This window comes from Ceratotherium simum, chromosome 21 (assembly GCF_057802395.1).
Source record: "Ceratotherium simum simum isolate JZ-2026a chromosome 21, ASM5780239v1, whole genome shotgun sequence".
Classification (NCBI taxonomy): Eukaryota; Metazoa; Chordata; class Mammalia; order Perissodactyla; family Rhinocerotidae; genus Ceratotherium; species Ceratotherium simum.
This window is the reverse complement of record NC_141920.1, coordinates 43060085-43083519: the sequence shown is the minus strand read 5'-3', so window position 1 is coordinate 43083519 and position 23435 is coordinate 43060085. Positions and strand designations below refer to the sequence as shown.

The window sequence follows — 23435 nt, the reverse complement described above, 5'->3', positions numbered from 1 at the left end:
TCCAGCTTGGCTGGGGGAGGGACACTTCCAGGCTCACCCACATGGCTGCTGGCTGTCCCCATTGCCAGGGGACACACAGGAAAGTCAGAAGTCAGAATATTTTGTAACCCAAACTCGAAGTGACATACCATCACTTTGGGCACCTTAGTGCTCTAGTCATTAGAAGTGAGTCACTAGGTCCAGCCCATTCTTAGAGGGCTGGAGGCGGAGATCATCAGGAGCCATTAGAAACTGCCTGTGACAACCTAGTAATCTTTGATATGGCAGGGTTCCTGCTTTCTTGTGGAGGAGATAGTTCAGATATTTGGATTGAGTCTTTCTCCAAAGTGCCCTGATTTACTTTAGTGGAAAATGGTATTTAGAGACTATCATTTGGGCATAAGATTCTAGGTCTTTTCAGAGGACAAAGCTAGGGAGTATTTTTTTTTTTCTATTTCAATTTCAGGTAAAGTACATGCTAGTATTTCCCATTCAGAGTCAGAGTTTTTACTTAACCTCATCAGTCTTATGTTTGTATCTCCTTTTAACCAAAAACCTTGGTTCTCAGTGGCACCAGCATAATTTCCCATGTATTATCCCACAGTACACAAACAGAAATCTCAGAATAACGACACTTACTTTACCACCAAAAATGTTATTACTGAAAATGCTTTAAGATTTCTTTATAGTTCTTTTTCTCCTGAGGCTATATCCCACTACATTATACAGTCAAATTCCTCCATGTAGTCATAATTGAAATCGTTTTTCACTGTGCAGTGCGCAGTTAGGTTTATTTGCTTCAATTTTACTTTTGCATTATAGGTTATTTTGAAAAATAATTTTGTTTTATTTTTGTGTAAATTATTTTCATCATTCTACAGGTGATCTACAGATCAAGGTATTTTTGTAGAAATCTGGCTTCTATCCCTGCCCCCTCCACTCCATTTTCTTCCTTCTCCATGGATAGCCTTTTGAAAAATACATAGATTATCCTTTTTATCTTTAAATAGAAGTGGTAGCGTTCTGTATACATTTCTCCACCTTGCATTCCCCACTTAGCAATAGATCCTGGGTACCACTCCATGGCAGTATCTGGAGATCTTCCTCATTCATTTTTCAATAATATAGCACTCCATTGTGTCAATTTATGGTCATTTATTCTGGAGAGCTATACTTTTTAGGAGTTCTCTTGAATTCCTGTTCTGCTGTTATCTAGGAATTGCGGTTTCTAAGGGGATATAGAGAAGAAGGTGGGGGAGGGGGCCAGTGCCCTGCAGCAGCACCTGGTTGTGACCACTCCAGTTTTCTTCTTGGTTTTCTTCCTGGGTGGAGGCATAAACTGTCTTTCTTTTTGTTACCAGGTGGGGGAGGCTGCTTTTATCATGAGTCACACAGCCCTCCATGGTTTCTGTCGTTTCATCTACAATCCTTTTGGCTTACAGTTAGAAATTCTTTCAGGTTTTGACTACACATTATTTGTCAGTCTCAAGTGTTTGGTGGTGGCATCTGTTTTGTGTGTCTTCATGTTTACAGTCATGCGTTGCTTAGTGATGGGGATATGTTCTGAGAAATGTGCTGTCAGGTGATTTCGCCATTGTGCAAACATCATAGAGTGTACTTACACAAACCTAGATCTATAGCCTACTTCATACCTAGGCTATATGGTGCTAATCGTGTGGGACCACTGTGGTATATGCGGTCTGTCGTTGACCGAAACCTTGTTATGTGGCGTGTGACTGTATATTAGTAAGGATTTGGGAGGAGTGATATTAGAGATGGTGTTTCAGATGCCATTTAAAAACAAATCCTCATATGTAAAAAGGAAATAAAACACATCTTTTAAAAATAATTTTTTCTCTCCTCACCAATCCTGAATTATTTGTGTTGCAGGGAAAAGGACTTGGAAGCCAAATGCATTATTCATATGGAGAAAAGCAAAACAACAATCACAAACTTAAAGGCAAGTAGCACCCTGGCCTTGCTCCAGTTCCATGAGGTCCGTGTTTGTTTTATTGTCGGAATGATTTGTGGGTGAATGAAACATGTCTGCCATTTCCGCACCCCTCCTTTCTCAGTTCATTAGCCACGTCAGCTTGCACTTGGCTTGGGCTCAGTCACAAAGCAAAAGGGTCAATGCTCTGTTTCCTCTCCCGTCCCTGGTTTCATCTGGAAGCCAGACCCATGCTGCAGCTCTGACACGGGAGCTCCTGGGTTTAGCCCAGACTCAGGCGTTTTTATCCTGGATCCTGTGGGAGATCCTTAGCCTGGCATTTCGCTACATTCTATGAATCATTAAATAAGCTTTGGCCCTAGATTTGTTTGCATTTTTAAAGAAAATAGTTATGTTTTGTAAACGTTGCAACCTCAGCTGGTATTCTTATTCAAAACTCAGGGGATGAAAGATTTTTAAAAATCTGAATTATTTTTTGGAAAAAAATTGAAAAAAAAAATTTTCTAAGATGGAAAGTTCTTCCTTTTGCACTTAAAATATCCAGTTTGTTTCTTTGGTCAGGGAACTTGTTAAGGACCCTGAATATGTGTCACTTAGTGGGGAAATAAGAGTGTAAATAATAAAGAAATCATATGCTTTAAGGACTCAGCCCCTCTCCCCTTTGATATTTGTCATTGACTTATACGTTTGGGCTTCTGATGGCTGCTGCTCCATGGCCAAGTGCAGATCAGTCTCTGGTTGGATTTCTCTTAATTCGTGGCTCAAGGGACTGGACGTTTTGAAATCCAGTTTCAAAGTGGTGCAACTTAATCTCCAGTGATAGAAGCTGGGGAATGCTCCTGTCTTCCACTTGGGCCGTGCTCTGCATAATTTGATAGGTGGCCTCCTTTGAGGCTCTGCTGTCCCTTTGCCTAAGGTATTCTCCCGTGGAATGTCCGTCTTTCTCCACTGACCACAATCTTTTCTTCTAGCCCTCCCTCCTTTGACCTCCCACCTCTTCTCAGGTTTCTGCAGTCATCACTTGTCCCCTCTCTGCTGTTAGTTACCTTTGCCCTGCTTCATGTATCTTGGCATGCTCACAGTGCTATGGTAAAAATTTAATTATTAAAAAATTGTATTTCCTGAAACAGAGTGAAGAGACCCCTGGCCTTGGATGAACCTCCTTTCTTTGTGCATTATGGACTCCATTTTCCTTGATTACTCCATTCCTTTTTGAGTTTTACAACATTTCCTTGTCTGATATAGCCGGAACAGATGCCAGATTTTTAATATTTTAATAATAAGAACCTAAAAAAATGTTCTTTGTAGTATCCAAGTTATATTGGAAAATATAATCCTCATTAAATTTATTCAGCATGTGTCTAGGGAAGTGTGTGAGGCTTTGGTGGCATATGAAGATTTTTAAACTTTTTAAAAGGTTTTTGGTTCAATTTAGGTATATAGCGAGATAGACGAGATACATGCAAACATCTGCAATAAACTCATAGTATGATATGTCCTGGGAGAGGCTAGTCTCTCAGAGGTGGGAGAAATTATTTCTGGGTGGAGTGCACAAAGGAAGCTTCGTGTTAGAGGATGCATCTGACCTGGAGTTTTCACTGGGGCCACAAAATCACACAACTCTAGGGGGGCTCCCGTCACATCATGATCTATGTGAATAGGCACCCCTGGCATTGTGCAGACCCCAACTCTGGTTTTGGGTGGAGGGAACAGTAAAAAGCCTTGAAGCCAGAAAAAGAGTCTGGCTGGAGTGTTGGGTTCACGTAAGGTAATCATGATAAAAAGTCCAGAAAAAGTGGCCTTGGCTCCTATCTTAGAGAGCCTGGATTGCTGGGAGGAGCTGAGGTTTTATTTATTTATTTTTTGGTGGGGGAGTTGGGTCCAGGAAGAATTAAATGCTTTTTAGTCAGAGTGTAAGTATGAAAAATGGTGATCATTGTATATTTTTTATGAAATTTTTTTTTCTTGAATTGGATGGATCACTTGTCAACTGACAGTGCTCTTTACATTATTGTTATTGTTACCATAATCATCTCTCTCTAGATACCAGAAGGAGGGACTGGGGACTCAGGAAGAGAACGGACCAAGACCTTCACCTATGACTTTTCTTTTTATTCTGCTGATACAAAAAGTCCAGATTATGTTTCACAAGAAATGGTATGATGCTTTTAAAATCTTTATTTTGGTTTATTTTCAGATTGAGAAAAACATGCTTACCCTAAAACTCTTTAAAACGTCTTGCTAATTTTTTTCCGAATTTACTTTATGTAAAATTAGCCTTGGCTAACTTGGCTTTCTGGTTGCTGCATAGCACCATTTATCTTAAGCCTGAGAAGAATTCAATCCCGAAAGGTTGATTCTTTTTTTTTCACTTCTGAGCATGATGATCATAATGTTTGTTTCAAAACTTGGACATGACTACTACTTTGAAGGAGCTCTGCATCTATGCATTTTTGGGGGTGACATTTATATGCTACTAAGCCTGGCAAATAAGCCACTTAGCCTTGCGTCCTGGTGTGATGCAGAACTTTAGGAGGTAGACTTCAAACCCAAGTCACATTTCCCCTGCTTGAAAGGATCATTATAGGGTCTAGAAAGTAGAATTCTAGAAAGAAAGAACATTTTTGTCCAGAATCTTTCTAGAACCTAGAATGAAGCTGGAATTTGTCCAAGAAATCTGTACTGTGGTCTTTTATGATCTAAAATGTAGACATGACGTAGGCAGATAAGAACAGACCCAAAGATCCTCCCAGGAGACTGTCGCATGTTGACATTTCATGTGTGCAGAAGGACAGTGTATTTCCCTGGGTGGGGTAAGCTGGGTGTTTGAGCAGAGAGAGGTTATGGGGAAGCAACTGTGTGGGGGGAAGAACGCGAGCTTCATGGCTGGGTGGCTTCTTGGCTTGTTAACAGCTTCTTTAGATACATTGCTTCAGGTTTCCATGTGTTAAAATGAGGATAAGAATTCCTGCCTGCCTGCCTGCCCTGGGTTGTAATCTATGCAGTGACATCTTGAAGTGGTATTATTGTCTAGTTTCTTGCAACTTGGTGTGTCCGTGTACCAGAATCATTGGCATTGCCTGGGAATGTTGTTAGAAATGCAGAACTTCAGGACCTATTTGAGACCTGCTGAATCAAACTGCATTTTTTAGCAAGATCTCCAGGTGATTTGCACACACCTTAACATTTGAGAAATGTAGTTGGTTTAGAAATGGTTTATGGAGGAGTGGCTTTCTGAGGCAATGTAAATGTTGGAGTTAAGATAGGCTGTGAACTTAGAGAAGTTATTCAAAGGAGAGGACTGGAGTGATTGTATCCAGAAGATGTTAATTTGGTATCAGGGCAAAATAGAAAGGACACAGCAATAAGAATGGGAGCCATAAAGAGAGATGAGGTGCCTGGTGTGAAAGAGGGGTCAGCAGAGGAAAGATGAACTAATGTTGCTTGAGTTTGCATTGGTGTCAGAAACTGTGCTTGGTGCTCATGTATGCTGTCTCATTTAATCCTCACAAGAGGATTGTGAGGATGTGAGGATTGTGAATGAAGTCAACTTAAAGCTCCATCTTTCTTTGTCAAAGAGACTCAGTGAGCTTAAATAACTTACCCAAGTCTTAATCGACTTGATAGTAACAGAGTTGAGATCCTGGGGTTGATGTGTAGGGTGGTGGAGAAGCCACTGGAAGGTCTTAAGGGTATAAGAGAAAAGGATTGGTGGGTTCTAAATGGCAGATGGATAGGGCAGCCCTGCTGAATGATAAATGAACGAGTGAGTGAGTGAAGATGACTTTGTGTTGAGGTAACTGGATTAGTAGCCGGGAGTCTGGTGAGGAATGGAATGTTACAGCTGTTGGAATCGGATTTTGGCTTTATATGGGAATGAGAATGAAGTGGCTGGTGTGAAGGAATTTGTTAAGGGAAAAGCCAGTTCATTGTACAGTCTTCAGAATGTCTTCAACAGAGAATGAAGGAAGAGTCATGAACATGGTCTCCACTTCTAACTTACCTAATGAGCTGCTGGATTCCTTCTCAATTTAAGCTGAATTTGAGGCCTTTTGGGGACAGAGGGCTGTGCTGAGGGGATGCCCAGGGACAGAGGAGTAGAGCGTGTGTGACAGCAGGGCCTGGCACATGGAGATGCTCAGTAAACGTTTTCTGACTGAAAGAACTCATTTATGGATGGTGGTTAATTTATGGGAACAGATGACATGTCCTGGGTTCTATAAGAATCAAGATCAGGGAAGCAGTAACAAGATTACCTCTTTTGGAAGTTAAAAATAAATGCCTCGAGTTTAAAAATAGTTTTAGATTGTGAAAAGCTTTCAACTGATAAGGATAATTTTCATGCTTCCAGATGTATGTATAGCGTCTCTTCTCAGATGCTTTGAGTTCTTTGACTCTATAAAAATAATCAGAGATGTTCCATTAAATTATAAACTAAAAAAGCCTTAAGATATGTTAGTAGACACTACTTTCTAGGAGTACCACGTGTTAATAAAATCAACATAAATACGGGAGAATACCTATCTTTTAAACACTCTATTAAAGAGGAGGTAATCTTCCCTCATCCCTAATTTTAATACCTGTTGTTACTAAAAAGGGATTCAATTTCGAGTTGACAAGAGTTTTCATGGTGCCCTTTGTGGCACAGGAATTGAGCTGACAGGTCTGTCCCTGCTGTAAATGGGAAGATGCAGACTTACCATGTTGGTCATCTTCTTCTTTTTTTAAAATCATTTGAATGTAAAGGCAGCTTGAGAAAATATATCATGCCCATTACTACAGTTCAAGTCAAGTTTCCCTTGATGTTAAACAAATACCAAATAAGATGACCGTTAACATTTCTTCCTTCCAGATTTATTTTAGAATTAGAAAAAATATCAGTGAGCAGTTTAAGTCCACACTCATGTAAATTAAAGACCATTAAATATGGTCTGATTTTCTTAATGGTTCTTCAAAACTCCAGAGGGAGGCTTTGATCTCACACAACCTGTTCATTAGTTCAACCCTGGAGACACTTGAGACCTAGACTCTCTCAGTTGACAGGCTGGATGGAGAGATTTGTTTTAACAGTGCCCTCTTGTGGGCAGTTCCCCTCAGGTGAGGCCCGTGAAGACTTGGATTACTCTGGAAATGAGTTTCAAGTCTGTGCTTAGACAAGCAGCGGGGCGGATTTTGGGTAACCCGGCCAAGTGAGGGATTTGATGCCAGTGGGGAGAGCAGGCCATCAGTCCGATGAAGCAGCCCTTCCCTCCCCAACTTGGTTTGCTAGATGATGGTAAGTCAGTCCTTTGTGGGAGCTGCAATGGGGTAGCCTGTTTTCCTTGCCAAGAATCCCGGAGATGTGGGCAGTGTCCTGCTGCATCTCTGGGTCCCGTGCCTACTTTGGATGGGTCACTTGAAACTGAGCCCAAGCCAGGCCTGGGTCTCTGCACCTCTAGACCTGCATTTTCTAAGCCTATTTTGCAGTCGTGTCCACCAGCCCCAGCCCCTCTGGGCCCCCTGAATCTTCCAGAGAATTTTAGCTGGGTTAGTTTTCTGGAAAATAAAATAATAGTAAAATGCTGGGTTTGGATTTTAACCCTAGGGAAGAATTTCCTTTTGAAAACGTTTGGGTTTGATTTAAATATGATATTTCCCATGACTTTGTTTTAGCCCCAGACAAAACTGTGAGAGAAGATGCTTCCTTTATTCTTTGGGAAGTTTGTGGAAGGCTCTTATTCCTATCCAGTAACACTCTGTGAAATGGTAAAAATTATATATGCCTTTTGTTTTTGTTTAATCAGAGAGAATTGGAGAAATATTTAGAGTTTTTCCTCATATTCCATACACAATGGTGAAAACAAACCTCAGATGAATGGTCTGGAGCCTTGAGTCTCCCTGTGATTCCTGGCTTCTGCCTTTTCACAGAAGTTTGTGGAAAGGGGGCCCTTCCAGGTGAGGTTGGGGCATCGTCATTGATTTCAAGGGTGTGGGAAGAGGACACATAGCGATGAGGCCTTAGAAGCACAGGCTTTGGTGTCAGAAAGGCCTGAGCGCAAGTCCCAGCTCTGGCTCTCTCTCTGTGTGCCTGCTGACCTAACTTCTCCCCCCAAAGAAAAGGGTCTAGTGACAGTATTCACCCTGTAGCGTTTTTATGAGGACTAGTACATGAACACATGAAGCAGCATAGACAGGGCCCAATGTGAGCTGCTCCTCTAGTTCATAGTGGAGTAAATCATCAGAATTTGAGAGTAAGATCAGAAAATGTCAGCTCCTAAAGCAGAAATGGATAAAAATTAGAATGAATGAGACTGGCCATTTGTGGAAGTGACTTGATTGAAATGATAGTTTGTGAATCTTTGACTGACAAGACTGAGGAAACAAAGTCCAAACAAGGTAGCAGGAAGATAGTGCCTGAAGAAAGCTGCAGTCCAGGTGGCTGTTATTTTTATCTTGTCCTGGGATGACAGGGTGTGTTATTAGCAGGGACCGTTTATGTGGAGCTGAGATCAAGATGGTCAGTGTTTATCAGCCCTGTCTAGCGGGTGGGTATTCTGGCCGGAGGGCCTAGATCTCTGCAGGGGAGATGATGGGTCTCCAGTTTGGCTAACCTGGCATCGCTCACAGAGACTGAAGACTCCTGACGGGTTGGTGAGGCTCCCACCTTGGACTGTGGTGACCCCACAAAGCAGCGCCTCACTTTTTCATGGCTCTCTCAGAGAATCTGATCATACTCCCTCTCTCTTTAATATCTCTTCAGCTGCTGATGGGCCTCATTTTTGAAACAGGAAGGTGTTTTATGTGCCCTTAGTCTGCGAGTCTGAGAGGGCAGGAGGCAACCTGAAGGCTTGGGGGGGGTTGGAAAGCTATGGTTGGTCCTTTTCCCAGCTGGGTGTAACTAGGATGACCACGCATCTTGATCTGCTTCATTTACATCAACTGTCTGGGTGAAGTATTTGTCCTTCACCCCTTTTCATTCCAAAAGTGTCCCATTGCAATTATGTGGAGCAGCTGACATGGACTCAGGCCATTGTAGCCGCAACCCCAAGCCCCACACAGCTCGTCTTCTGGCCCTCTCCATCCTGGGCAAATATCCAAATAGGAAAAAGCATCTGGACTGTGACTCGGGGGAGCCCAGCCATCCCGGTCTGATCCACATCCACTTATTACTGAGCTCCGTGAGAACCTCCGGAGACTTATTTTGATGACATGTGGACCCTTACAGTGATGGCACTGATTTGGCGTGGTTTGGGCAATAACTTCTGGCTGCCGTGTCCTTCGAGTTTTGAATAGTTTCTGGAAGCTCTGATAAAATGAGTAACTCTATAAATTTATTTAATTCTGAGATGGAAATTCATCATGCATTAAAATCATCTTTGCTTCTAGACATGATTGTCACCTTACCTTGTTTACATTTTTATATTTCAGGCATTTTTTGTTAACCTAAGTAGGAAAAAGGAAGGGGTTGCTTTTTGCTTGCTTAAAAACTTTCCTGTTGATTAAAAACTGAGGCGCGTACATGTTCTGTTGTTAACGGTTGTGCAGGAATTTATGTGGTATAATCCTTAAGAGATGACATAGCATTCAAGAATATTGTCAACACTAAGGGGCTTTTATTAAAATCCATGATAATTGTATCTTTTGTGCTTTTTTGGCTTTCAGGTTTTCAAAACCCTCGGCACAGATGTCGTGAAGTCTGCATTTGAAGGTTATAACGCTTGTGTCTTTGCATATGGGCAGACTGGATCGGGAAAGTCTTACACTATGATGGGAGACTCTGTACGTTGGCTACACTGCGGGGGGAGAAAACTTCTCATTGTCTCTCTCGGGGCTGATAGAATTATCTTTTTATCTACTTGGTCTCTACTAACTTGCTTTTCAGGTTCTGATCATGCTTTAGCAATAAGATAAAACTCAGTAATAAGTTCAGCTAAATTTCCTTTGAGAGATTTTAAATTAGAAATAGTTTTAAGTGTATAAACATGAATAATGGATGCAAGTCTCAGTTCATTTTCTGTTTTAAAGGCTTTATAATCTTATCAGAAAAGTATGCTGGGCCCACAAGCAATTTATTCCTCTTTTCTGCCAACACAACAGTTTGAATAAAATTACTGAACTCTATTCTTTTTAAAATTATTCAAAACATTTTTCCCCAAGAAAAATGTAAAAAAAAAAATCTTAACTCTTTGGTGGAAAGGTACCACATAAATCCAGCAAATACGTAAAAAGAATTGTACAGTTTATATAGAGTCTATGTATTTATAAAGATAGTGTGCAGAGTTTAGTAGTTATGCTATATAAATAGGCATTCAAGTTATACTTGGCCCAAAATATGGAGGAGTAAAAACTAGACTTCATTGCAGGAACTTTGTCTCATTCTGTGTTTTCTCCGGATCTAGCTAGTGCGTGTGTGTTTTACTTTTCTTATATCATGGTGGAAACTCTTCCCTGACTCTCAGACCTGTGGCATGTTCTAGACGTGGAGGTGCCAGGAGAGGATCGCAGGCCCTCCTGCCGGCAGGCACAGTGGTGTCTGGAATGCTACAGGTGTGGTGGTTCACGGAAGTAGTGTGTAAAGGAGGCTCGGTCATTCCAGGTGAAAGGCTTTAAGTGATTGTGTCCTGGCTTCTTTTTTTTTTTTCTTGTGAGGAAGATCAGCCCTGAGCTAACATCCGTGCCAATCCTCCTCTTTTTGCTGAGGAAGACCGGCCCTGAGCTAACATCTATTGCCAGTCTTCCTCCTTTTTTTCCGCTTTTTCTCCCGAAAGCCCCAGTAGATAGTTGTATGTTGTAGTTGGACATCCTGCTAGTTGCTGTATGTGGGACGCGGCCTCAGCATGGCCGGAGAAGCAGTGCGTCAGTGCGCGCCCGGGATCCGAACCCAGGCCGCCAATAGCGGAGCGCACGCACTTAACCGCTAAGCCACGGGGCTGAGCCCCTGTCCTGGCTTCTTGAATACAGGCTTTTCCTTTACAGGAGAAGTAGATAAACGTTGTGCTGTGAATCCTTGATGCTGCAAAGTAGGGGAGAGTAAATAGGAGAAGAACAGATAATGTTGAGTTACACGTTTCCTTTTATCCCCCCCTCTCCCTTCTGCTCTCCTACTGCACCTTTGAAACAAAAGCCTTCTCTAAAAAGCCATGTTGAGTCCGTAGTAGCTATTTTGTGGGAGTTAAACATTTATAAAGCATTCGTAAATTATAACTGTTTTTCTTTGACCTTATAGTTGAGTACTGTTTGGATATTCTTTTTTATTTTTTAAAGAAAGAATGAAAAATATGTTGAAAGGCCCATTTTTCCCTGATAAGAATTGGTTTCTGGGCTGGCCTGGTGGCATAGTTGTTAAGTGTGGGCGCTTCACTTTGGCGGCCTGGGGTTTGCAGGTTCAGATCTCAGGCACGTACCGATGCACTGCTTGTCAGGCCATGCTGTGGTGGCATGCCATATAAAGCAGAGGAAGATGGGCACGGATGTTAGCCCAGGGCCAGTCTTCCTCAGCAAAAAAAAAAGAGGAGGATTGGCAATAGATGTTAGCTCAGGGCTGATCTTCCTCACCAAAAAAAAAAAAAAATTAGTTTCTTTTATTTTTTGGGTGGGTGGTTTGGTGAAGGTAGGGAGGGACTTCAGAAAACATTGAAGCTCTGAGGTTTGGATTTCCTAACAAGAACACTTTACCTCATCTTTAGTATCATTCTGAGGTTGATCAGCTTTTAATACTGACTGAAATGTGAATATTATTGATTCTGCCCCCATTGCCTAAGTAATATGATGTGTTAAAATCTTCCTGTCTAGGAAGGCAGGGGTGAGGATTATTCCATCCAAGGAGGGATATACCACATGTTTAATGTGGTCCTATCACCTAAGCTTTAAGACAGTTATTAGCTACTTTGAGGACTTACTAAGGTTTCGTTGGTATTTCTTTTCTGTGCGGTGTATATTTCACCTTTTTTTGTCATTTAACTGGATCAGATTTTTAGCATTTATTCTACAGCTGTTGACTGTCTTGTTTGAAAGTTAGAGAATAAGTCTTATGTTTGCAAGCAGTGATTTAACTGATTGACAGCTGATAACAGGTGTGTTAGCAGAGTCCCAGCCTGTGGACGTGGAAAGCTCACTCTTCTTTTCAGAGAGTAGGAAGCGTCCTGGGGGGTAAATGGTGTGCCTGGGGCCTGGGCGGCGGGCTTGTGGTTGGCAGGCAGGCCTCTCAGGTCTAAGTCCACTCCAGCAAATCACAATTGTAATCATGGTTGCTTTTATTTCAAGTGACAGCTATGGCATTCCTCCTTCCCGCTGCAGGGCGATTCTGGCTTAATACCTCGGATCTGTGAAGGGCTCTTCAGTCGGATAAATGAAACCACCAGATGGGATGAAGCATCTTTTCGAACTGAAGTCAGGTAGGACCTGTGGCCTGAGTAACTCAGTATGAGCTTGGAGGGAGGTTGCTTTCAGGCTCAAGGAATGGATACAGTCTTTGGATTCCTGAAGGGCGAGTCTGCCTTTTTCCCCTCCTGTGCTATGGTAGTTGAAAGTAAAGTTGAAAACATGTATCTTTTCAGTGACTTTCTTGGGTACAATTTGGATTAGGATTTGGGAGGTGGGTAGACATAACCTAGTTTGGTCAGAAACTGTAAGGTAGGATGTTTATCTCAAATGGAGTGAGCTTTTGACTTTTAAGGGAATACCCAATTCACTTGTCTTATTCTTTTAGCTGAATAAGATTTGCATTCTTCTTTGTGTTGGTAGGATCACCTTAAATCCAATCTTGAAATAAATCTGGAAGGTTGAGGTGTTTTTTCCTCCTTGAAATTAAACCTGTGTAGGGAGCCAGTCTTGTCAGTGGTTTTGGGGGCAGATGTGGCAGTCAAGGGTTCTTATGGCTGCTTGACCTCTCAGTGGCTGTGTGGCCTTGGACAGGTTAAATCACTCTAAACCTCCATTGCCTAACCTATAAAATAGGGATCATAGCACCTACCTCTGGGCTGTTGTAGGGATTAAATGAAATAATCCATAAAGTGTTTAGCATAGTACCTGATACATAGTTAGCACTCATAAGTGTATGTTGCTGCTGTTATTATTGTTGTTATTAATGTCTGAAATCATTTTTCTGAATTCAATTCTATTTAAAATTTTTAGCTACTTAGAAATTTATAATGAACGTGTGAGAGATCTACTTAGGCGGAAGTCATCTAAAACCTTCAATTTAAGAGTCCGTGAGCATCCAAAAGAAGGACCTTATGTTGAGGGTAAGAGTGAATATTTCACAGCCCTGTTCTTCTTGGGAATTTGAGTGAAAATAATAGTTTCAAAGGACAAAAAAGAAGGATAATGGTGAGGTTTAAAACATTTATTTATTTTTGGTGTTTGATTACAGTAAAAATGACGTGCTGTCACTACACCATGTTCATTTAATGAATTTATCCTTCACTGGACATTCACTGATGTTGTGGGACTTGCCAGTATATTTCATTTGGCTTTGAGAACTCTCTGGAAACTTGTTTTCCAGTGTTCTCAAGCAAGATAAGCAACCTGATAACCTGTCTCTTTAAAAGGCATTACATTTTATCGGTATATTTTTACCAGCCTTAATGGTAACATATGACCATAAGGAGATGCTAAGACCTCTTACCTATTGAGGAGAGCATTTACAGAGTTTCCTGTGTTGTGGTTCTCAGCATTTGTGTTGTGACACCAGCTGTGTCAGTCCATTGTGAGGAATGTCACAAGTAATGATGGGTAAAGGGCTGGCCCTTGCTAACGAGGCTGAGGCTGGATTTAAGGCTGTCCTTATAATGAAGCTGCTCTCACGTACTCTGCATAAGGCGGCTGAGTCATGGCTGGCCTGTAGGAATCACACACAGAGAGGTGCATTCCTGTGGCTGTTGTCCTTCATATGTGTCTTGTGGAGGCAGGGCTGAGAACCGGTCGTGGGTTTAAAGATGTTCCTGTTTTGGTTGTCTTTTTCACCTGGAGATACCAGGTGCACCAACAGGACCCTGTCTGCATTTTATTGAATTTCCAATTAAACTTTTGCCTTTTATGCCCAAAGTAAGGTGTATAACTAGGTATTTGTTTTGTGGAGCATGGCATAGCTATTATTGTTACAGTTTTTAGCCTAACTGTGCCTTCGTGTTTTCTCTTTAATTGTCTTATCAGATGTTAAAACATATTATAAAGGTGGTTAATGAAGAGGCAGAATAATCAAACAGGTCAAAACATCCAGAATCTGATGTAGATACTTATGGGGATTTAGTTTCTAATAAATCTGCTATTCAAACATTAGGGGAATATGAGTTATTAAGCTGTCTGGGAGAAAAAAAAGTAAATTGGGACCATAGCTTAGTTTTTACACCAGGATAAATGACAAATAGGTCTAAGATTTAAATGTAAAAGTGACATAATAAAATGATTTCAAGAAACCATGGGTTAATTTTTTGCAGAAATTTGAAGAAGGGAAGGCTTTTAAAAATTTGACTTAACACGCCAAAACCATGAAATAAAAGTGTTAAATTTTAAGTGGTAAAAAGTAAGACTTTAGGGGCTGGCCTGGTGGTGTGGTGGGGAAATTCGCATGCTCCGCTGCAGCAGCCCCTGGTTCACGGGTTCGGATCCTGGGTGCGGACCTACACACTGCTCATCAAGCCAAGGCGGTGGCATCCCACATATCAAATAGAGGAAGACTGGCACAGATGTTAGCTCAGGGTCAGTCTTCCTCAAGCAAAAAGAGGGAGATTGTCAACAGATGTTAGCTCAGGGCCAGTCTTCCTCACCAAAACAAAAACCAAAAAACAAAAAAACCTTTGTATTTGGCAGAAACACCATAAGCAAAGTAAAAAGACAACTTACAAAGTGAGGAAAATATTTTCGATTCAAGTTTCAGATAAAGCACTAATTTCCCTAATATAGAAAGAGCTCCTATAAATCAGTAAGGACAGATACAACAATGAAGTAGAAAAATGAACAAAGGATGTGAAAATACAGATGATTTTTAAATGGAGGAAAGAATGCTCAGCCTCACTCATAATCAGAGAGAAGCAAAATAATAATTCTTCGAGGTAACGTTTGTTACCTATCCCTGGCAGATCTAAGTAAGCCTGGTAATACAGTGTTGGGAGACAGGCAGTCTTATACGTTGCTACTGCTGAGTGTAAATTGCTTTCTGTGAAGGACAGTTTTGCAGTATCTATAAACATTTCAAATGTGCTTTGATCTAGCAATTCCACCTCTTAAGAATTTATTCTGTGGAAATATTCATACACATTTGAAAAGACCTGTGTACAAGGTTATTTGTAGCAGTGTTACTTGTAATTGGAAACAAAACGTAAACAACCTCTATAGTCTCAGTTGGAGGCTGGTTAACTTGGTTATGGTACATGTATACAATGGAATGCTCTGCAGCCATAAAAACGAATGAGGAATCACCTTAACTGATACAGAATATTCTTCGATATATTATTACATAGAAAAAAACAGGGTGCAAAACGGTGTTTATGGTATGCTACCATGTATGAAAGGGGCAAAGGAGAGGTTTTAAATGTATGTAATTACCTATGTATGTATGGGTTATTTCTAGAAAGGTATGGAGAAACTAATAACATTGGGTTGCCTCACAGAAGGGGAAGTGGGGTGTAGGCTATAGGAGGAGGAGGGCTAGGGGGAAACCCTTTACATAGTATACCTTTTGTACCCTTTGACTTGAGAGCCATATGAATGTTCCCAAAAGAATGAATAAAAAGTTTTTTAAAAGGAGTAAAAAAAAGTGCTTTTGATTTTTGCATGCGGGCAGTGTTTATATGTCCCTTACTCTGACTAATGCTAATAAGGTTGATGATAATAACTAGCGTGTATCCTAAATACCCTATGTGATAGGTATGCGTTATCAGATGAGGCAACTGAGGCTCAGTGAGGTTAAGCAACTTGTTTGTAACCAAGTCAGCCCACTAGTAAGCAGCAGAGCTGCCTAGCTGCCAAGTCTGCCTTATAAACTACCACCCTGTGGGAACCAGTAGGATCTTTAAACAAGTCAGCAGACTTGTACAGTCGTGTATTATTTCCTGGACGTAAATTTCTTATTCTGTTTACTATATGTTAGGGAGATTTCTTCACGCCCTCTCTTTTTTTCAGATTTATCTAAACATTTAGTACAGAATTATGGTGATGTAGAAGAACTTATGGATGCGGGAAATATCAATCGCACCACAGCAGCGACCGGGATGAACGATGTCAGCAGCAGGTCTCATGCCATCTTCACCATCAAGTTCACTCAGGTAAGGGTGGCTGTGGGGCCGGCTGGCTCCATCCCTCAGGTCTTGACTCACTGATTAGCATCAGCCCAGGACCGATCATTGCTGAACCAGGAGCAGCAGCAGGCAAAGGTGAGTGACTGTCATTTTCTTGTTAATTAGAGTTGAACATGTGCTATATGCTGGGTTTCTCTGTGGTTACAATCACAGTAATTTGAAATGTCCTGATGTGTACCCTTAAGAAATATTTAGCAGGCTTCCACCGTGTTCTAGACGTAAAAAACGTGCTTTGTGCTTAATTAAGCAAAAGTTTTCATTGTTGCAAGCTCTGTAGGAGATAATGGATTGAGAGTCAGACCAGCTGGAGGCCAAGGTAAGTAACTCATCGTGGTACATTATCGTTCCATGGAACTCACCCCACAAGGTTGATTGCAATTATTAGAATGATATTAAAGGACAACGAACATGTTTAAGTACTAATGTAAGAATTAATTCTGATCAAAATGTGGAGAGCATTTTGAATATGTGTGGAAATTATCGAGGGTAAATATTTTAACATCTAGGTTAGTAGAACAGATGAACACAAAAATATAGGGTCCTCTCAGGGCTTAAGCATATGTTAGGAGTTTGGGGATGTTGTGGCTTCTGTTAACCATTGAACACATCAGATAGAAGAAGATAACATTTTATCCGTGAGTGGGATCATGAGCAAAGAAAATGAAAACATGCTCTAAGGTCAAGCAGAACAACTTGTGATTAGTTATCCACATCTTGACCTTTTGTTACATCTTTGGTTTTGGTTTACTGTAGTTTCCCAGTTTTTCTCCTGCTTTCTGGTTAATGTGGATTAGGATATGGCTGTCCCTAGTTTCTAAGAGGTTTACATTTCTATCAAAATAGGGTAATTTTTTTTCAGCATTTTGGTTCAGACTGTAAAACATATGTTAAAAGTCGTTGGGAAAGTAAAATTTTGGTAGAATTCAGAATCAAGGAATACAGTATTTAAGATTTTCACTTTTTTTGTGAAACAGGTGTTTTAGCATCTAATATTGATTGAATGATCTTTGACATAATTGTTTACATTTATCATATTTTGGAGAGCTGTTGTGCTTGGGATGCTGAAAATTCTAAAGGAGAGCAAAACTAATTAATTGTTTACTTATATTTTTCTTTGTTGAGTGCCCCTCAGTCCCAGGTTTCCTGTTCTGCCAGCCAGACTCAGTAAGCCCTTGCTGAGGATGACTGAGCGATTTGAGTAATGGAAGAGTCCTTCCAAAAGTTTAAGAATCACATATGGTAGGGGCCGGCCCCGTGGCTTAGCGGTTAAGAGCGCGTGCTCTGCTGCTGGTGGCCCGGGTTCGGATCCCGGGCGCGCACCGACGCACCGCTTCTCCGGCCATGCTGAACCCGCGTCCCACATACAGCAACTAGAAGGATGTGCAGCTATGACATACAACTATCTACTGGGGCTTTGGGGGGAAAAAGAATAAATAAATAAAATTATAAAAAAAAAAAAGAATCACATATGGTAGACGTCCGTTGTAGTCAGTTTAATTTTGAAAGTCTTTATAATCAGCAAGAAGGCCAGTGAAACAACAAAGTTAAAAAAAAGAACACCTACCCTGAGAGAGAACAGTGAGGAGTGGAAAATAATTAGAATTTGTATCACAAACCACATCAGGTCTTTTTACACCTCTTCCATTTTGCTTTATATTTTACCACAGGCGAAATTTGATTCTGAAATGCCATGTGAAACCGTGAGTAAGATCCACTTAGTGGATCTTGCCGGAAGTGAGCGTGCGGATGCCACTGGGGCCACCGGGGTGAGACTGAAAGAAGGGGGCAATATTAACAAATCTCTTGTGACTCTGGGGAACGTCATTTCTGCCTTAGGTAGGTTTATACTCGACTCCTGGCTCCTCCTAGTCTTCTTGGTACTGGATTAGATGAAGCAATTACGGTTAATATTTGTCTTACAAACCGAGGTAATATCCTCAAGGTTTTTGAACTGAAATTAGAGAAAAAAACCTCTAATAATTGTCTTTTGTTTTTTTTGTCCTCTTTTTCTTCCTCCCTACAGCCGATTTATCTCAGGATGCAGTAAACCCTCTTGTAAAAAAGAAGCAAGTTTTTGTGCCTTACAGGGATTCTGTTTTGACGTGGTTGTTAAAAGATAGCCTTGGAGGAAACTCTAAAACTATCATGATTGCCAGTAAGAGTTTTAAGTTCTTTTCCCCAGCATATAATGTTCCATGTGAATTAACTGTAAATATTAAAGTGTAAAGTGTTTCATTAGGAAATAACACCTTTTTTGTCTTAAAAAATAATAGTTTTTCTATCTTGAAGAAAATCACTTACTATGATCCAGTCTACAGTATCCAATTATTAACTCTTTTTCCCTTCTTCCTAGTTACGTAGACTTTGCCATGATCTTGGTTATGGCAGCTGGGATACATGCAGAATGACTCTCAGCTTTTCTTTGCTTAAACTACAGGATAGAAACTTTTAATTCCATGAGCTCACAGGAGAAACTCATTATAGGGACATAAAGTAAAAATAACCCAACTTTATTTTTCTATTTTAAAGCAGTGAATATGAAATTTAAAATTAAGAATTGAGAGAAACAGGGCTGGCCCCGTGGCTTAGCGTTAAGTGTGCGCGCTCCGCTACTGGCGGCCCGGGTTCGGACGGATTCTGGGCACGCACCACACACCGCTTCTTTGGCCATGCTGAGGCCGCGTCCTACATACAGCAACTAGAAGGATGTGCAGCTATGACATACAACTATCTGCTGGGGCTTTGGGGGAAAAAAAGGAGCAGGATTGGCAATAGATGTTAGCTCAGAGCCAGTCTTCCTCAGCAAAAAGAGGAGGATTAGCACGGATGTTAGCTCAGGGCTGATCTCTCTCACAAAAAAATAAAAAACGAATTGGGAGGAAAAAAACAATAAATGTAACAAGTAATGATAATAGTAATGTACTTTATTTTTGTATTTTCACTAATTAACTGGAAGAAAAAAATGTACAAAGGGGAGATAATTGTTGAAGCGAACTCAAAAACTGTTTTCCTCCTAACTCGACTTTCCCTTTCCATTTCTCTCTCCTCTTCCCTTCCCCTGTCTCATGTCCCACCCCCATTCCCCATGCCATGCCTTCACTATAGAGGCAAGGGATCTACCCTGGGGTCTGCACCCCAGATGCAACTGTGTAGTCACCTAAGCCCTAAAGTTTGTGGGAACAGGGTGCAATTAACCAAAGAGGAAAAGAATTAACTGATGTACTGACTTCTTTCAAAAATTATCATGCTCTAGATTTTTACAGATGGTAGGCTTTGCCAGAACAATTAAAAGTATTTTAATTTCTACTTAAGAAGTACAGATAGTCTTGAAATCCTCTTCTTATATTTTCAACAGAGAAAACTCCCTAAGTACAGTGGAGTATCTCTTACTTCATTTTAGAGTTGGTTAGATTCTAGTCTTGAGAAGAGCAAAATGACATTTAATTTGGTATAGTGAGCACCTTTCCTATAAATCTAAGATAATTTTTAATATTCATTACTGTGGCAATGAATATTTAGTCTGTTCAATGACCTGGGGTTAATCTGACTTTTAAATTACAAACCAACTTTGTGTTAAATGAAACGCAGAGTGCTGGATAAAATATTTTTTGAATTCATTCTTCACAGCCATTTCACCTGCTGATGTCAATTATGGAGAAACCCTAAGTACTCTTCGCTATGCAAATAGAGCCAAAAACATCATCAACAAGCCTACCATTAATGAGGACGCCAACGTCAAACTCATCCGTGAGCTTCGAGCAGAAATAGCTAGACTGAAAACGCTGCTTGCTCAAGGGAATCAGGTGCGGTTTTTCTGAGATTTGTGGATCATTTTCTTTGAGTAACGGCTTCTATTTCTAGATCTTAATGAGACAATTATCTCACTCGTTGTATTGATTTGAGTAAATAAGTGTTAAGTAAAGCTTTTAATGGGTTAGCTGGTCTCTCCTTTACATCACCCTCCCATTGGCTGTTGCACTCATTATGTGCTTCACGTGTAAGATTTTATCCACTAAACCTGAAATGATTAACTATCTAATGGTTATCAATTATGGATGGAAATTTAGCATGCAATAGCATTAGCAGCATAATCTCCATTAGTGGAAGGAAAGTGAGATGTTTGGAGTAATATTTAAAATTCTATCCATGCATTTCGTAACTTCAAAATGTATTTTAACGGAATGAAAGACTTGTTTGAACACCTTTCTGAATCTGTATTTTGTATCACCCATTATAGAGGTAATTATGGTGATACAGTGACATGTGGGATGCACCTGTGGCCTGGATGAGTTGATGTCCCTGGGGCCTTCCTTGACTGTTGAAATGGCCTTACTTCAGGCTCTTTTGGGAGATTATGGTGAAGGAGCCTTGTCCTTTTCTGTTTTTCACAGTAAACGTCCTTATAATCTCCATAGTGGACGGTATTGCCTTAGGTTCTGGGATGAACAGTATGAGTTAGGTTCTGGTAGGTTTAGACACTGTTATGAAGAAAGGCTGCCCTTGAAAGAAAATCAAGCATAGCTTTTTAAAATGTTCAAGTTAGACTGGAGTTAAAAATAAAACAAAGATACATTTCCTCCAATTTTCTTAACCCATGAATGGATGTCTTAAGTGTATCATTGAAAAAATACTTTTCTTTAAATGCAAAGTGCTCTCTTTAGAGCACCTTTCCATCTAGGAATATATGGCCCTTGAAGCTCTCGACAACCCGTATGTGGTTTGACCTGTGAAAATAGTGACAGGAAGAAAACCGCACTGTTTCCTCTGTCCTAAAACGCACCTGACAGTTTTTTCCCAAAAGACGGCAGCAACAGTTAAATAGGAATTGCTGATTGCACTTAAATATCTCCACGCACGTTTTCCATTTTGATGTGGAGCTCTGCTGTGTGTGAAAGGAAGTCGTCAGAACGAATAGTCCAGCTATATGTGGTGTTATCAGACTCATATAACTTATGATAGGAACCACAGTCTTCATTTTTATTTATATACCTTGGTACTAGGATCTTTTTTCAATGTTTTTAAAACATTATTTATCTAAAGCAAACATTTGAGGATGGTTTGATAGGATCACTCAAATGACTGTATGTGAAGGAAAGTGTTTGGAAAATTCTTGGTGCAGCTTCTTATACTTAACCTTTTACTAAGTTATGAGAATGAAGGAAAAAAAGAAAAATTAGTCTTTTTAAATTAAACTGAAGAAGTCCTTGAAGGGAGCCGTATCATATGGACAGAAAAATTTAATTTATTAAAACATTTACAAGTTCTATCTGAGGACTCTCTTCAGGGGTTTTGTGTATGCCAGTTGCCTTATGTTTTGTGGTCTTTTTTCCTTGTGTCTTTCATGACCAAAGACCACTGCTGTAATTAAAGAAGTGTTTCTGTTGCTCTAGTTTTGGAAGTGAGGATGGAAAAGATAGTTGTCTATTTTAGAAAACAATGAAGATAGAATTCTTTGATAAACTTAATACATCACAATAAAAATGGGAGTCCAATATAAAATAATTTATCACAGTATGAAGCTATAAATTGTTGTGAGATAATACAAGCTTATCCTAAATTAATTAAATTTGTGCTGCTCAATAAAATAAGCAGGTGTTCTTAAGTGCCCATCAAAAATCTCTATAAATTTTTCTGATGAAATTGCACTATTCTCACAATATTCTATTCCAAATGCTGCCATGGTTCATTGAGAATGTGGCTCAAACCAAAGTTCCGTTTCTGGGATTATTTGTTTAAGTACAGCTAAATAAAAATCAACTCCTACTTTTAATAATTTTCTGTGCTTGCCAATGCAAAATGTCATGTGCATCAGGGTTTCAAAAGCACAATTTACTGATTTTTTTTTTTTTTTTTTTTTTTTTGGTGAGGAAGATCAGCCCTGAGCTAACATCCATGCTAATCCTCCTCTTTTTGCTGAGGAAGACCGGCCCTGAGCTAACATCTATTGCCAATCCTCCTCCTTTTTTTCCCCAAAGCCCCAGTAGATAGTTGTATGTCATAGTTGCACATCCTTCTAGTTGCTGTCAAAAGCACAATTTAAATCAGAAGATTTTGACACGTACTGTGTGTGCTTCTCCTACTCCATAGATACAGATATACAGATATATATTTAGTAGTTTGTATGTGAACTCTTTATTGAAGTATTATATATTACCTATATATTATAATTACATATTATAATTATACTGACAGTGAATTTTCACAGGCTGAGTTCACCCATCTAACCTATACCCACATCAAGAAACAAAACATTACCAGCACCCTGGAAGTCCCCCTTGATGTTCCTTTCCAGGGACTACCTGCCCATCCCCTCAAGGGTAACCCCTATCCTGACTTCCAAAGGCATAGATTACTTTTCAGTTTTGCCTATTTTTGTTCTTTATATAAATGGAATCATGCAGTGTATATTCTTTTGATCTTACTTCTTTGACTCAGCCTTGTATTTGTGAGATTAATCCCTGTTAGTGCATATAGTTGTAGATCCATTTTTTCTCATTGCTATATTGTATTCCATCATGCAAATATGTCCTAACTCATCTGTTCTATTTTTTTTTTTTTCGTGAGGAGATCAACCCTGAGCTAACATCCGCCAATCCTCCTCTTTTTTGCTGAGGAAGATTGGCCCCGGGCTAACATCCGTGCCCATCTTCCTCCACTTTATATGGGACGCCGCCACAGCATGGCCTGACAAGTGGTGCGTTGGTGCGCGTCCAGGATCTGAACTGGTGAACCCCGGGCCGCCGCAGCGGAGCCGGCACGCTTAACCGCTTGCGCCACCGGGCTGGCCCCTCATCTGTTCTGTTTTTGATGGGCATTTGGGGAGTTTCCTTTTTGGGGCTATTAGTGCTGCTATGGACATTCTTCTACATGCCTGAATATACTGGTGCATTTCTGTTAGGTTTATACCTAAGAATGGAGTTGGTGGGTCAGAGGTGTACATTTTTTCGGTTTTAGCAGACACTACCGAACACTGTTTAAAAGCGGTTATACCGATTTATACTCCACCATCAGTATATGCGAGTGCCAGTTCCAGGTGCTGCTGGTCCGTGCTAACACTCGGTGTTGTCCGTTTTTCATTGTACCCATGCTGATGGATGCATAGTGGTGTCACAGAATGGTTGTAGTTTGCACTTCTCAGATGATGAATGAAGATGAGCATTTGGGTATCTTGTCTTTTCAAGTGTTTTATTATATTGAAAGCATATTTTCAGACTTCTGCTTTGAATTTT

At 40.4% G+C, this 23435-nt stretch overlaps 1 protein-coding gene across 9 annotated transcripts in view; it reads left to right on the top strand.

Moving 5' to 3' along the window:
• Window positions 1-23435, top strand: part of KIF16B (kinesin family member 16B) — a 284805-nt gene that overhangs the window by 36354 nt on the left and 225016 nt on the right. For all 9 annotated transcript variants that reach the window (XR_015555655.1, XM_087445640.1, XM_087445639.1 and 6 more), the window contains exons 2-10: window positions 1870-1939; window positions 3974-4087; window positions 9572-9688; window positions 12206-12303; window positions 13043-13152; window positions 16031-16173; window positions 17874-18042; window positions 18230-18361; window positions 19834-20009. Coding sequence is in view for 8 of the 9 variants with exons in the window: in XM_087445640.1 (XP_087301766.1) it covers window positions 1870-1939; window positions 3974-4087; window positions 9572-9688; window positions 12206-12303; window positions 13043-13152; window positions 16031-16173; window positions 17874-18042; window positions 18230-18361; window positions 19834-20009 (1129 nt within the window). In the remaining variant the exon portion in view is untranslated. The remainder of the gene's footprint in view (window positions 1-1869; window positions 1940-3973; window positions 4088-9571; window positions 9689-12205; window positions 12304-13042; window positions 13153-16030; window positions 16174-17873; window positions 18043-18229; window positions 18362-19833; window positions 20010-23435) is intronic.